The following is a 13,166-nucleotide window of genomic DNA, read 5'->3' as shown; positions in this document are numbered from 1 at the left end:
AAGTATTTATTTCTTATCTCACATTAGGTCCATTCTAATCTTACAAATAGTAATGTCTAGACATTTCGATTGTGTAAAGTAAAGTCTTAGCATTATCCAAAATGGAACTTTTGCACTCACATCAACTTCTTTGTGTTGTTGTGTGCCTTTTAGCTATTTGTGAATTAGTGCCAATAAAAAAGTTCAATGAAATAAAGGTAAAAAGTCACGGACAAATAGAACTGTTAATGGAATCCGACCAGTATGAACTCGACCCACTTAACTCGATGAAAAACCTAATGAGCATAACTTTTCATTAGATGGAGCTGAGTTTGGATTTAAATATTATGCTCGAATTAATATGAGTCAAGGTTGGGTTTTATTAAACTCAAACTCGATATAGGCATGACCATTTAATCTGTACCTATTTATATAATTATCTATATAATACATTTATACCTTGGTATAAAAAATTGTATCCAAATAAATATATAATTGGTCAATACTAATACTTATATGTCAAAATATATTAATATACATACAAAATATTAAATATAAACAAATACCAGAACTTACAGACCAAAAAACTACGAAAGCTTTAATCCCTATGGTTTCCCCCCTCACCCACAGTCACAGCAGCCTCTACCTTTCCAATCTCTGCTCCACCTCCATGATTGTTGGTCTCTATAATCTCCAATCTCCACCTTCACAAAGCAAACGTTGGTGGTTTCAATGACAAATCATGTATTTTGTACACTTTACTAGTTTAATCTTTACTTGAAATATCACCATCATTGCTTGGTATATTTTCTTCTTTCCTGTAGGTTCTTATATGACTCATGAGACAAATCAATTTGTTTGCTTCTATTTAGATTCACATGTTGTCGTTCTATTAAAAAATGGGCACTGTTAATAAAGGGAGTGGACAAATATTAGTAAGAATAAATTGACAAAGGCTATGGAGAAGTTCCAACCTTTGAAAATCATATTTTATTACTATTGTCAAGTACTTTGAATGAATTAGATATAATTATTATTGAAATAGACTGCTACCAGTTCATGTATAGTTTTAGTGTTGTGGATGTTAAATTAGCTTTACAACTTAATAGTTATCGTAATTACATTAAAAAAAATTAAGGAGTAATAAGTGAATTTCGGCTAAATCCGAATTAGACTCAAAATTCGAATGCTTTGTGAGCCAAATATAAGTTTCACATTTATTAACTTGAAACTTATGTCATGAAACCCAAAATTGTTACTATTTTTTTTTCTTCTAACGGCAACATCCAAAACTGCTACTAATTAGATAAGTCGAATATGGACTTATTAAAATCTAATTCAGATGTCACAATTGACGGGTCTATGGACGAGTAGAGAACAAATTTACAGCAACTTAAGCATTTTTTAACAAGACGAACAAGAAAAAGGAAATAAAATTTTAAAAAATGGAAACTAGGGTATTAGGGACGATAACGGGTAAGGTAAAACCCAATACCTGTGGGTATCCAACTCGATAATTAACCTAATTTACACAACCAATGGGTTTTTCATTATGATTTGGTCTTGATGAGAAATTACCAACAGATAACCTAATAGGGTTTGGTAAAAAAATTCTAAAACCCCAATACTCAATACACACACACATATGAAGAATGTTGATTTAACTCTTCATTAAAAATTGATTTTGTTCCATGCAAAAGTTCTATGGGTTTACAATACTTTAAAACTCAATATAATGTGTCAATTTAATATGATGTATGTATTGATTTTAGTTTGGTAAATGTTAGTTTTCCTTTTTTGGACGGTTAAACTTAGTGGATAAGGGGTGTCCGATAAGTAATCCGAATCCACTAATGAGAGGGTTTGGTAATGAGAATTAAAACCCTATAAGGTTTGGTAAAATTCTTCTATATGTGAATTAGGGTTTGGTAAAAGAAATTTTTGAAGGTATCCAACCTGCTGTCATCCTTATAAGGTGTTGACCTTTTTCTTTTAAGATTTCGTTTTTAGTGTTCCCTTTTTCATTACGCCAAAGGTTACGTACCAATACTATGAAAACCATTGATCAAATTTCTGAAAGTCCATTCATGTCTAATGAACGCAAATGGGTGTAAATTTAATATGAAACTATAAAAACCATTGAGCAAATTTCTAAGAGTAAAGTCTATTCATGTGTAATGAATGCAAAAATGTGTAAATTTAACATGAAGCTACGTAGACTTAACCCACCCATGAATATTCATTTTTAAGTTGATTTCTAAAACTGAAATTTTCATAATCTGTAAGTAAATTGATAAATTGTTCACTATCATGTGACATTTGGATAAAAACATTGGTGCCATAAACACGTCTCATTATTAACACAAGTTGTACTAAACAGAACATATAAGTTTTGCTTATTCCACCAATAGAAAATAAAACCAACTTTCCATTATAGGTTCCTTGGCCTAAAATTCACTTGTATTTGGTGTATTTGTATATAGGGTTAATCATATTTTATCCCTTTAAAGAATACCTCATTTTTCAGTTTACCCTCTAACCTTTAATTTTGCTCACTTAACCCCATTTAGGACAAAATTGCCCTTGCATTATTTTGACTTTTCATTTACCTTATTTTCCTTTCTTTTATTTCTTTTTCTCTTTCTTCTTTATTTAATTCTTCTTCTTTCCCACAAAAATCTTCACCTTAATGATTGAAATTGAAAAAGAAGAATTGCAGAGATCTATCTTCTCATTAAATGATTAAAAATATATTCAAATCACTTTCGTAAAATACAATTTTTTTAGTCTTTCAATTCTTTTAATTTTAGGTTTTCGTCTTTCCTTTCTAGTTTCTCATTTTATTCCCAAGAAAATATCTTAAGATGAAATTGTGACCTGATTAATAATCATCAATTGAAATTTATGACACGTGGCATCATACAAAAAATCAAAATTAGTTTTTGATGTCTTTTAAACCTTCACCTAGAAATCTGCAATTACAAACTCAAAACAAAAATTTCGTTGAAATGAAATTTCTATTGGGAAGGATGAAAGAGAGAAGAAAGAGAAAAAAAAATAAAAGAAAGGAAAACAATTTCATCTTATGATATTTTTTTAAGAATAAAATGAGAAACTAGAAAGGAAGAGGAAAACCCAAAATTAAAAGAATTGAAAGGCTAAAAAAATTGTATTTTAGAAAAGTTATTTGAATTTTTTTTAATCATTTAAAGATAAGATAGATCTCTGCAATTCTTCTTTTTTAATTTCAATCATTAAGGTGAAGATTTTTGCGGGAAAGAGGAAGAATTAAATAAAGAAGAAGGAGAAAAATAAATAAAAGAAAGGAAAACAAGGTAAATGAAAAGTCAAAATAATGCAAGGGCAATTTTGTCTTAAAGGGGGTTAAGTGAGCAAAATTAAAGATTATGGGGTAAACTGAAAAATGAAGTATTTTTTAAAGGGATAAAATGTGATTAACCCTTGTATATATCATATCCATAATCAGTAAGTTACACTAAATTTTACACAAACACTCAAAAATATATACCATTAAAATGGAAATTTTTTTTTGGGAAAATCGTCCAAAACGTTCCTCATATTTTGTAAAATAACTTTTTTCGTCCCTCACTTTTAAAAGTGTAATTTTATATCTCTTACATATGAACATCGGTAAAATTTAGTTCCTAACTAGATTTCCGATCATTTTTTAGCCGGAACCCATCATGTGCAAGGCACGTGATCATTTTTGAAGGGTAAATTTGTCAAATTATATTCTACATAATCTGATCTATAGCCCTCCACATTTTATAAAATAAATTTTTTCGTTCCTCACATTTTATAAAATAATTTTTTTCATCCCTCACATTTCACAAAATGAATTTATCCATCCCTCACATTTCAAAAAATGAAATTTTCATTTCTCACTAATTATGTGTTAATACATTTTTTTAAACACATGTATATGTCTATTTGATTTTGCTTAATAATAATAGCATAAACACATGTATGTAATTGGGCCCAACTTGTGGGTTATCTTCTCTTTTTGTATGATTATGACTAATATTTACTAATAGAATCTTAATTTGCATATTCTTATTGTATTTTGACCGAAAATAACTTTATTGGCCAACTTTACAATGAATGCAAGATTTTTTACTAGCTAATACCAGATGAAATCAAATGATCACGTATAATATATAGTATTCTTATTGTTAAATGAAATCAAATAGACACATACATATATTTATACTATTCGTATTATTAAGCAAAATCAAATAAACATATATATGTGTTTAAACAAAATGTATTCACACACACATACACACACACATATATATATTTAGGATTTCCCTCACACACATAATTAGTGAGGGATGGAAATATTCATTTTTTGAAATGTGAGAGATGGAGAAATTCATTTTGTAAAATGTGAGGGATGAAAAAATAATTTTATAAAATGTGAGGGACGAAAAAATTTGTTTTATAAAATGTGGAGGACTATAGATTAGATTATGTAAAATATAATTTGACAAATTTACCCTTAAAAAATGATCGCGTGCCTTGCACGTGATGGATTCCGGCCAAACAATGATCAGAAACTTAGTTAGGGACTAAATTTGACCGATGTAAATATGTAAGAGATATAAAATTACACTTTTAAAAGTGAGGGATGAAAAAAGTTATTTTACAAAATCTGAGGGACGTTTTGGACGATTTTTCCTTTTTTTTTTTTTTTTTACAAATTATACATTAAAATTTTATACAAAAACCAAAAACCACACCAATGAAATGAACCCATTGATCGTGCCCTAATAATTACAAGGGATAATTTCAGAAATCTCTCATGAGGTTTCTAATAATTTAACTAGCCTCCTCTAAAATTTATAAAATTACACAAACCTCCCATGAGGTTAAGATTTTGATAACAAATTTTGTCCAATTAAAAAAAGTAACATTAAAAAAGTAGTTTAAGGAGAGAAATGAAAATTTTATTCCATAAATACCTCTTATGCATGTACACAAGTCGTATTAGTAAAAAACTAAAAATAATTAAAAATTAGAAACAATTAATACACACGTTTTACCACTCAAAAAGTTCAGATTTAATAAATTAGACAGCACAGATAAGTAACAAAACTACACTAATGATTACAAGATTCAACAAAATAAACTAAACATCTCTTTTAACATAATGTTTGTTATGATTTTTGTAATTTATGGAATAAAAGTTTCATCTCTCTCCTTAAAGTACTTTTTTAATATTACTTTTTTTAATTGGACAACTTTGTTATCAAAATCTTAACCTCAAGGGAGGTTTGTATAATTTTACAAACTTCAAAGGAGACTAGTGAAATTGTTAGGAGGTTTCTGAAATTATCCCTAATTACAATGGAATGGTACAAATAAAAAGGACTGGGTGCATCCTGAACATGGGATGCGCCATGGAATCACAGCACACAAGTCAAAATGGTTTGCGACAAAAGCGTGGCAAAAATCGCCGACAACCTGTTTTTCATTTTTTTTTTTCTAATTTTACTCATTTTTTGGTCAAAAAGTAAAAGGGGAAAAAAAAGAAAAAACTTTTTTTCGCGCAAGTAACGTACTATAAATGTACAAATTTGATGCAAAAGTGGCAAAGGTCCCTCTCATTTTGCTGTTCTCTGAATCTTTCCACCAAACTTGGGATTATTCATTCAGAATATGAGCAGCAATGATCTTTCATCATCTTCCTCATCGCCGATGTCATGCTTGGGTCACTTCTGCTCATCGGCTCTCAGAGCCAAACCTCTGGCTCCGCCGTCGTCGGAGACTTCCGTTCGTACAAACTCTGGCCAAGGCCTCATCCGTCGTCTCAGCCTCTTTGACATGATTCTCCTAGGCATTGGCGCCTCCATTGGTGCCGGCATCTTCGTCATCACCGGCACAGTTGCTCGCGACGCTGGCCCCGGTCAGTTCGAATTCAATTATACCGTACACTACTCTACTTAGTTGTCTCGCCTTCCTCAAATTTATTGGTATTTTTGTATTGATGTTGGCCATGAAAGTCGAAGCAAATACCAAAAAGATATTAGTCCAAGATCAGTTGGATAAGCATAAAGCCTGAAAGTTACATATAAATTAATGAAGCTAGTGAGGGATAGGAGCTAAGCTCGATAAAGTTTGCTTTCGGCTGACACATATAATCAAGTCAAGTTAAAACGCGATCTTAATCTCCTGAAAAAGTCGAACTAGATTTGAATACAATAGCGTTTCGTAAATCTAAATCTGGCAATTTGCTAGTGGGTACTAGTACATGAGTATATATAGCGCTTTGACGTCATTTGCGAGGTTATGTTTCCGCACTGTTTGCATTTTTTCTTCACATGTAATTTTAAAGGGTGTTGGCAGGTTAAATTGGGCTCAAGTCATTTGTGAGTGATTTACTTTGGTCCTCATACATGCTTCGAATCAAGAAATGGAGCTGCACTTCAAATTTTGGCTTATTTTCATGCTTTAATAGTTAAAAGGCCTTATTTATATCGTTGGCATGAAAAGGCTATCTTTCAATACGTCTGTTTTTTATTTGAAAGATTTCTTTGGACCTTTTTAATGCATAAAAGTATAAAGTTTTTGACAATAAGTGGAGCTTAATTACCTTGCAACTGTGGCTCTTAGCATGAAGTTCAAGCATTGAAATGAAGTCCCTGACGAGCTAATTTTAATGTGAATTGGATATAGTTGAGCCAATTATGTGGTTAAGAAGGTTTATAGCTTCAACACAATCTGATTAATAGCTTCACCTAGTTTTGCTGTGGGATCGTTTTGCATGATGGGTGGTGGACTTCAATTCTGAGTTTTGTTATAACGCTTGGGCTTTTGTAGTGGTGTCTATGTCCTATCATAACAGGCTTTATATTTGATGTAGCAGATCTCACTGCTTGATTGGAGCTGACTTAACTGATGAGTACAGGGGTCACAATTAGCTTATTGATGGCTGTTTTTCACTTCTTTCTCACAGGGGTCACAATTAGCTTCATTATTGCTGGAGCATCTTGTGTGCTTAATGCACTCTGTTATGCTGAGCTAGCTTCTCGATTTCCTGCAGTTGTTGGAGGAGCTTACTTATACACCTACACAGCTTTCAATGAGCTGACTGCATTTCTCGTGTTTGGTCAATTGATGCTTGACTACCACATTGGTGCAGCCAGTATAGCCCGTAGCTTGGCAGGTTATGTAGTTTCATTACTTGAGCTCATTCCATCTCTCAGAGATAATATCCCTGCCTGGGTGGGGCATGGTCAAGATATTTCTGGAGTATTATCTATAAATGTGCTTGCTCCGATTCTGCTAGTACTTCTGACTATAGTCCTATGCTGGGGCGTAGGAGAATCTTCTATTGTAAACTCTGTCATGACGGTCACAAAGGTTATCCCTTAAAACTTCATCTTCATCTTCTTGTTTTAAACAATAGAAACGAGCAATATAGGGTCAGTAATTTTCTTTCTACAATTAGATTTATATAATTGAGTAACCAAAACATACCTCCCTAATGTCTTTATTGTGGAATGGCGTCACTGCCATCTTTTTTCTCTTCAAAATGAATACCTGTGGATTACAAAATTTTTTACCTTGAACTTGATACTTCGAAGGTGAAGTTCATGTATGTGGTGTTCCATATAACGTCTGCACTTTAAATGGAAAAAACCCCAAAGTTCCTCGATCTAAGTACATTCAATATCAGTAACTTCACTATTAGTTAACTACAAGCTGAGATTTTAAGAAGGATAACATTTCTATGATGATAGTTGAGGGGTGCGTGAAACTTGAGGAGAGTGTGGGACTGAAGCTTTAGATAAATATCCAGTTAGTGATGATATCAATCATGACTAACCAGAATTTATATTTTCACCTGGGGACTTAAATATTTGAATTTCTGGGTTCTTCTTGAATTGATTAAAAACTCAAGGCAAAAGATAGATATATAGACTTTGTCTTTATAAAACTGTGTTGTATAATAGCGCTGTTGGTCTTGCTACATGCACCAACAGTGTTATATCTGCTTCTAGTCTCTAGCTTCTAGCTTATGGTGTGCATATTTTGACATTGAAGAGGTGGTTGCAAGCATGCTTTTGCACATGCTGGATTTAACTTTCAATTATGATATTGATACTGGCATGTGACTGAGCAATCCCTTCCTGTGTTTATGTCATGATAGCTTTAAGTGCTGTTTTCCATTTTTGCATTGGTATCCAACCCTTCTGGAATTTTGGGTCCAATTGGGCAGGCGGGGGAGGGGGAGGAGTTGAATGAGGAGGCAATTGGATGAGCACTTTAGCTTATGTTAATTGATGATTTCAATTATGTGAAAGTTAAGATTCCTTTGGTTCATTAAAGGTGAATTTATTGCAGGTAGCCATTGTTTTTGTTGTCATCATTGTTGGAGCTTTTAAGGTGGATGTTTCAAATTGGACGCCTTTTGCTCCAAATGGTTTTGGAGCAATACTGACTGGAGCAACTGTTGTATTCTTTGCATATGTTGGATTTGATGCAGTTGCTAATTCTGCTGAAGAATCGAGGAGACCACAGGTTTGTGTATATAGAATCCAATTGATTCTTTTTGTTCTGCTTTAGCCAAAGCTGATGTAGGTTTTATTTTAATAGCTTTCTAGTAATATATCTCTACTTTTTGAATATCATGTTTAGCGGGACTTACCATTAGGCATAATGGGGAGCCTTCTCGTCTGTGTTGTATTATATGTTGGTGTTTGCTTGGTGATTACTGGAATGGTCCCTTACCAATTTCTTGGAGAAGATGCTCCTTTGGCTGAAGCTTTTAAATCCAAGGGCCTAAATTTTGTAGCTGTCCTAATCAGCTTTGGTGCTGTTGCTGGACTGACTACCACCCTTCTGGTTGGGCTTTACGTTCAGGTAAATGGCAATCACTTATATGCAACTACGTTACTCATGTTATATGCATAATAACTAATTATAGATAAATGTTTTGTATTAGTCACGACTGTATCTTGGGATTGGAAGGGATGGCTTGCTTCCATCAATTTTTTCTAAAGTGCATCCAACTCGGCATACCCCCATTTATTCGCAAATCTGGGCTGGTATTATTGCTATGGTGTTGGCTGGGCTCTTAAATATACATGTACTCTCACATATTCTCTCTGTTGGTTCACTGGTAAGTTATTGCACAGTTCGCCTGTGTGTATTTATTGAGCTTCATAAACTGCCTTTTCTTATAAAGCTGGCTGCATATTCTGGGAATCTATTACTTTAGTGCTTTTATGTAATATAAAGCACGTGAGTAATAATAAAGCACATGACACTGTAGACTGAAACAAAAGGAATTGACATCAAAGTCAAAGGCATAAATGATGTGATGGCTATGTTAGTAGATGCATAAAGTTCATTTTTTGGGAGTGTATCTTTTGCATGATTAGATAATGTTTTCAGTGTCTCTGGTATTTTAGAACTTTATCATGTGCAAATGATACAATTCTACTGGTTTGTTTCAGACGGGCTATTCTGTTGTTTCAGCATGTGTGATAACTCTCCGCTGGAAGGATAAGAATACAAGTAGGTTTTCTACTAGGTGGATTTCAAAGAGAGGAGAAGGAATCATTTGCCTCGTAACAATAGCCTGTTGTGGTTTTGCTAGTGGTTGCATTTTCCGTTTTGGTGCTTCATTTATTTTTGTCATTGTAGCTGCAGTTATCGCAATCCTTGCTGCTCTTGCTCTTCACTTCTGGCAGGTAAGTAATTGATAGCAAATTGACCACAAATCAAATTGTCAAATATCTTTTAATTTTATTAAAGAAATCATAGAAGGATAGTTGTTTATGTCAAGAGTGATTGATGAGCACTGAAAATAGTGATAACCATGACTTGTCTACTTGTAATGCTTCTAGGAATAGAATGATTTCTATCTAGAACAGTTAGGCTACTTAGAGCTAGCCTGTTCCGGACCTCTTATGATTACTAAAACCTTGTTAATTTGCCTGTGATTTTTACCCGTATCAGACAAGAAAGTCATGTTATTTATTTCTTTTAGGGGATTGACTTTCATTGCTGTTAGGTCCAGGCAGGAGCAACCTGAACACATTTTACATGCGGTCCACTTAGTGTGAAACCGCAGTCTGCCAATGGACCGGTCAAAATGAGTAACAATTCATTTTCCTTTTTGATAGTCCTTTGTTGGCTTTGGTTCAATAAGACCATGACCTAGTCATTAGACCAGTTTGACCTCAGATCCAGGTTTAAAAGGCGCAAGTAATTTAAGGTTGGTTAGTTATAGCTAATGCTTGATATACTCAAGTAAGAACGTCTTTCGGAGTACCAGTGAGGTCACCTACGCTGCCTCAATTTTTAACCGACATCTGAGTTTACTGTTGTGTTCTGGGGTTATGTCAATCGCATGCCAGCATAGTGTCAAAAGTGATTCATTTTGGTTGATCTTGAGTACTTTTGTTCATGAAAGACCATAGCCGGTGGGCTATAAAATTATCAATGCATATCAGCGCATCTTCTTCTTATTTATCTATTGTCTGTATGATGTATTTTTCCACTCACCTTTCTTTTACCCCCGAATGGTGCAGATTTATACAGATCCACCTGGTTTTTCTTGTCCTGGAGTTCCTATTATGCCAGCTATATGCATTTTTCTCAACATTTTTCTGTTTGCCCAGGTTTGCATGCCATTATTTTATTATATCGAACACTCAAACTATAAGTATGATAATTACTTGGTACCATAAGTTAATTTCCCTTCCAATTTCTTTGCAGTTACATTATGAAGCCTGGGTCAGATTTGTTGTTCTGAGCATCATTATGGTTGGTATTTATGCATTCTATGGGCAGTATCATGCTAATCCTGTAAGTTCAGATACATCAATTGTCTATCATAGGGCCCCTGCAGAAGAAACTAAATAGCTCTCTGTAGCAGTCAAATTATTTTAGATGTATAGTTATCTCTTGTAATGTTTGCCTGTATATCCTGAAGAGTTCCTGTTGTACCACATAGCGACATTGCTTTCATCCTTCAGAACAGAATTTGTTGCATACATGAGGAGGTGTTGGATGAAAAGTACATAAGCTAGGTTTCTCCTTGTAATCACATGATTTTCCTGTAAACTACTGCGATTTTGATAAACGGATTTTATTCCATGTAGAACTATGCTGTCCATACTATCTTGTATTGTTAATTTTTGCAGATACATTAATGTCTGTGCAGTACTAAGGGGTAACTGTTGATTTCAGTGACATGATTCAACCAACTTGGTGGTCATACATTTTGTAGTACTACTACAGGAAATGTACTTTTGGGGCTTGGATGCTTTGCTTGTGAATTCTTAAGAACAACATATCTGCAGGCATATCTTCTATTTTGCTTTCATAATTGGTCCATCCTTCAGTCTTTATATTGGTAGAGAATAATAAGCAAAGACATTTGAACAGTCAAGATGGTAAGCCATATGTTAATTCATTATCTGTGCCTATCCTTTTGAAGAAGAAAGCAACTAATGATTGGACTCTATATATTGTACTTGTGAAGTCTAAGAAAACATAAAGCCTAACCTGGAAATCCATGTCTTTCTTCTGTGATAAGGTTCTGCACAAGAAGATTTGCTATTTTATCTTTTGTGCAGAAGGTGAAGTATTGTTTACTTGCTTGCGTGGTAGTTTTCCATCTTCTTATTCACTGTGAGAAAACAATGTGTTCTTGATTTTCTAGCTTAAGCCGGAATGCATAGCAGATGGAATTTGCATCAACCATCTATGATATTCTTACTGTGCTCTTAGTTGTCTTGCTTCCTGTAAGACCATGTTGCAGCTTTACTTGGCATCATCAAGGAATCCGTTCACAAGCTGGGTTTACACTCATTCGTGAAAATCTTCTTCTTCATTTTTTTTTTCTTGGTCAATCTGCAATTTCATTCCATTTAAAGCTTGACAGTCCAAGACCAGTTACAAAATAGAGCCATTGCTCTCCTATCTTCCTGGGCACATTCTTTAAGCCACAGGTGGAATCTAATTCCCAGCTAACATCATGCACAAGTGTAACAGCAAATTGTGCTAATTTATGAGCTACTCTGTTACCTATTCTATGGACAAATGAGAAGGAACATTATTCATTCGTGAAAATCATGTGAAAAGATTCGGTATGAGATCTTGGCTACACATGTAATATAACACATGGGAGTTTTATGAAGCCCGAAAGAGTTCTATTGGGCCACGAGAAGAAACACAATACCAAAACTAAAAGACATTCATAAACTTTAACCGTGATGGGCTGATAAGGCTAATAAACTCCAAAAATTATAGGATAACTTTCAAATGAGCGGCCCTTGTTAGTTATCTTCGATATACTGCAATCATTCTCATATTAAGAAATTTCTAGGATGAAAAATATGCTAATTCCATATATCACTGGTTTAAATCTTTGATCTTTATCATGTTTATTCACTTAAAGTACACTTAATATTTAATTTTTCTTTTTGCAGGAACAGGGAGTTTCACTCGTTTAAAGGCTTCTTGATCTCCTTTAAAAGCACTGACCACACTTCTACGTACTCTACTAGCTCAAAGGGAGGGATGTTTTTATGGCCCAACAGAGGAGCCGAAGAGATCTGTCAATTTTGGCAGTCCTGCCTTCTGTGCCCAAGGATCCAAGGCTGTGCAGCGTATGCCGTACTCGAGCTACTCTGGAAAATTTCTTGCTCCTGACTGCCAGTATGCTAATTAAGCTGATGGCCTCAAATGCTATTTCTGTTGTCTGTAATGGATGGACAAGTGAAGTCCCATGTCATTTTCAACAGGTTTTGTAAATACTTGTATGTGTTGCGAATATAACTATGATATGATCTATAGTCAATCTTGTCCACTCCCTTGTTGGATGTAGTCTGCGAATGCTTGCCGGGTTTCTGAAACTATAAAAACTGTCAATGGTGATAGAATTCACACCGAATATTTTGAGATGCCCTCTGTCTGAAAAGGAATTATTGCTGCAATGCATATGTTAAAATCACATGTTTTGGATAGCTGAATTTGGTTGCTTGTCCCTCCGTGTGGCTGCCTTGCTCAAATTGTTATTGCACATCTCTATAAAGTGGACTGAAGCTGGTTACCCATACTCTGAGAACGCCAAGGCCACAGTTAGCATCCAGAAGGACAAACCCAGACAGAACACTATGATTATACTGACATGGACAGAGAAACTC

The 13,166-nt window shown here is 34.1% G+C and overlaps 1 protein-coding gene across 4 annotated transcripts; it reads left to right on the top strand.

Moving 5' to 3' along the window:
- Window positions 1-5,407: 5,407 nt before the first annotated feature.
- On the top strand, window positions 5,408-12,923 carry LOC113726862 (cationic amino acid transporter 9, chloroplastic). 4 transcript variants are annotated; one of them, XR_011839226.1, is made up of 10 exons: window positions 5,408-5,908; window positions 6,959-7,365; window positions 8,350-8,526; window positions 8,644-8,868; window positions 8,951-9,127; window positions 9,465-9,701; window positions 10,545-10,634; window positions 10,732-10,821; window positions 11,206-11,318; window positions 12,450-12,923. XR_011839226.1 is itself a non-coding variant. In XM_072075354.1 (9 exons), the coding sequence occupies exons 1-9, from the start codon at window positions 5,662-5,664 to the stop codon at window positions 12,471-12,473; spliced, it is 1,674 nt and encodes a 557-aa protein (XP_071931455.1). In that variant the 5' UTR covers window positions 5,408-5,661; the 3' UTR covers window positions 12,474-12,923. The 4 variants fall into 4 exon arrangements, 3 of the variants coding, with proteins under 3 accessions (XP_071931455.1, XP_027106567.1, XP_071931456.1); XM_072075354.1 differs by lacking the exon at window positions 11,206-11,318; XM_027250766.2 differs by lacking the exons at window positions 11,206-11,318; window positions 12,450-12,923 and having other exon boundaries at window positions 10,732-11,119.
- The last annotated feature ends 243 nt before the right edge of the window (window positions 12,924-13,166 follow it).

Source organism: Coffea arabica, chromosome 2c (genome assembly GCF_036785885.1).
Source record: "Coffea arabica cultivar ET-39 chromosome 2c, Coffea Arabica ET-39 HiFi, whole genome shotgun sequence".
Lineage (NCBI taxonomy): Eukaryota > Viridiplantae > Streptophyta > Magnoliopsida > Gentianales > Rubiaceae > Coffea > Coffea arabica.
Note: the sequence above shows the minus strand (reverse complement) of the source record. Positions and strands in the feature narration are given on the sequence as shown.

Bases quoted from the DNA above. Each gene is read 5' to 3' on its own strand.
- LOC113726862 (XM_027250766.2), top strand. From the start codon at position 5,662: ATGAGCAGCAATGATCTTTCATCATCTTCCTCATCGCCGATGTCATGC. The intron at 5,909-6,958 runs GTCAGTTCGAAT...TCTTTCTCACAG, and splicing joins TGCTCGCGACGCTGGCCCCG to GGGTCACAATTAGCTTCATT. The intron at 8,527-8,643 runs GTTTGTGTATAT...TATCATGTTTAG, and splicing joins AAGAATCGAGGAGACCACAG to CGGGACTTACCATTAGGCAT.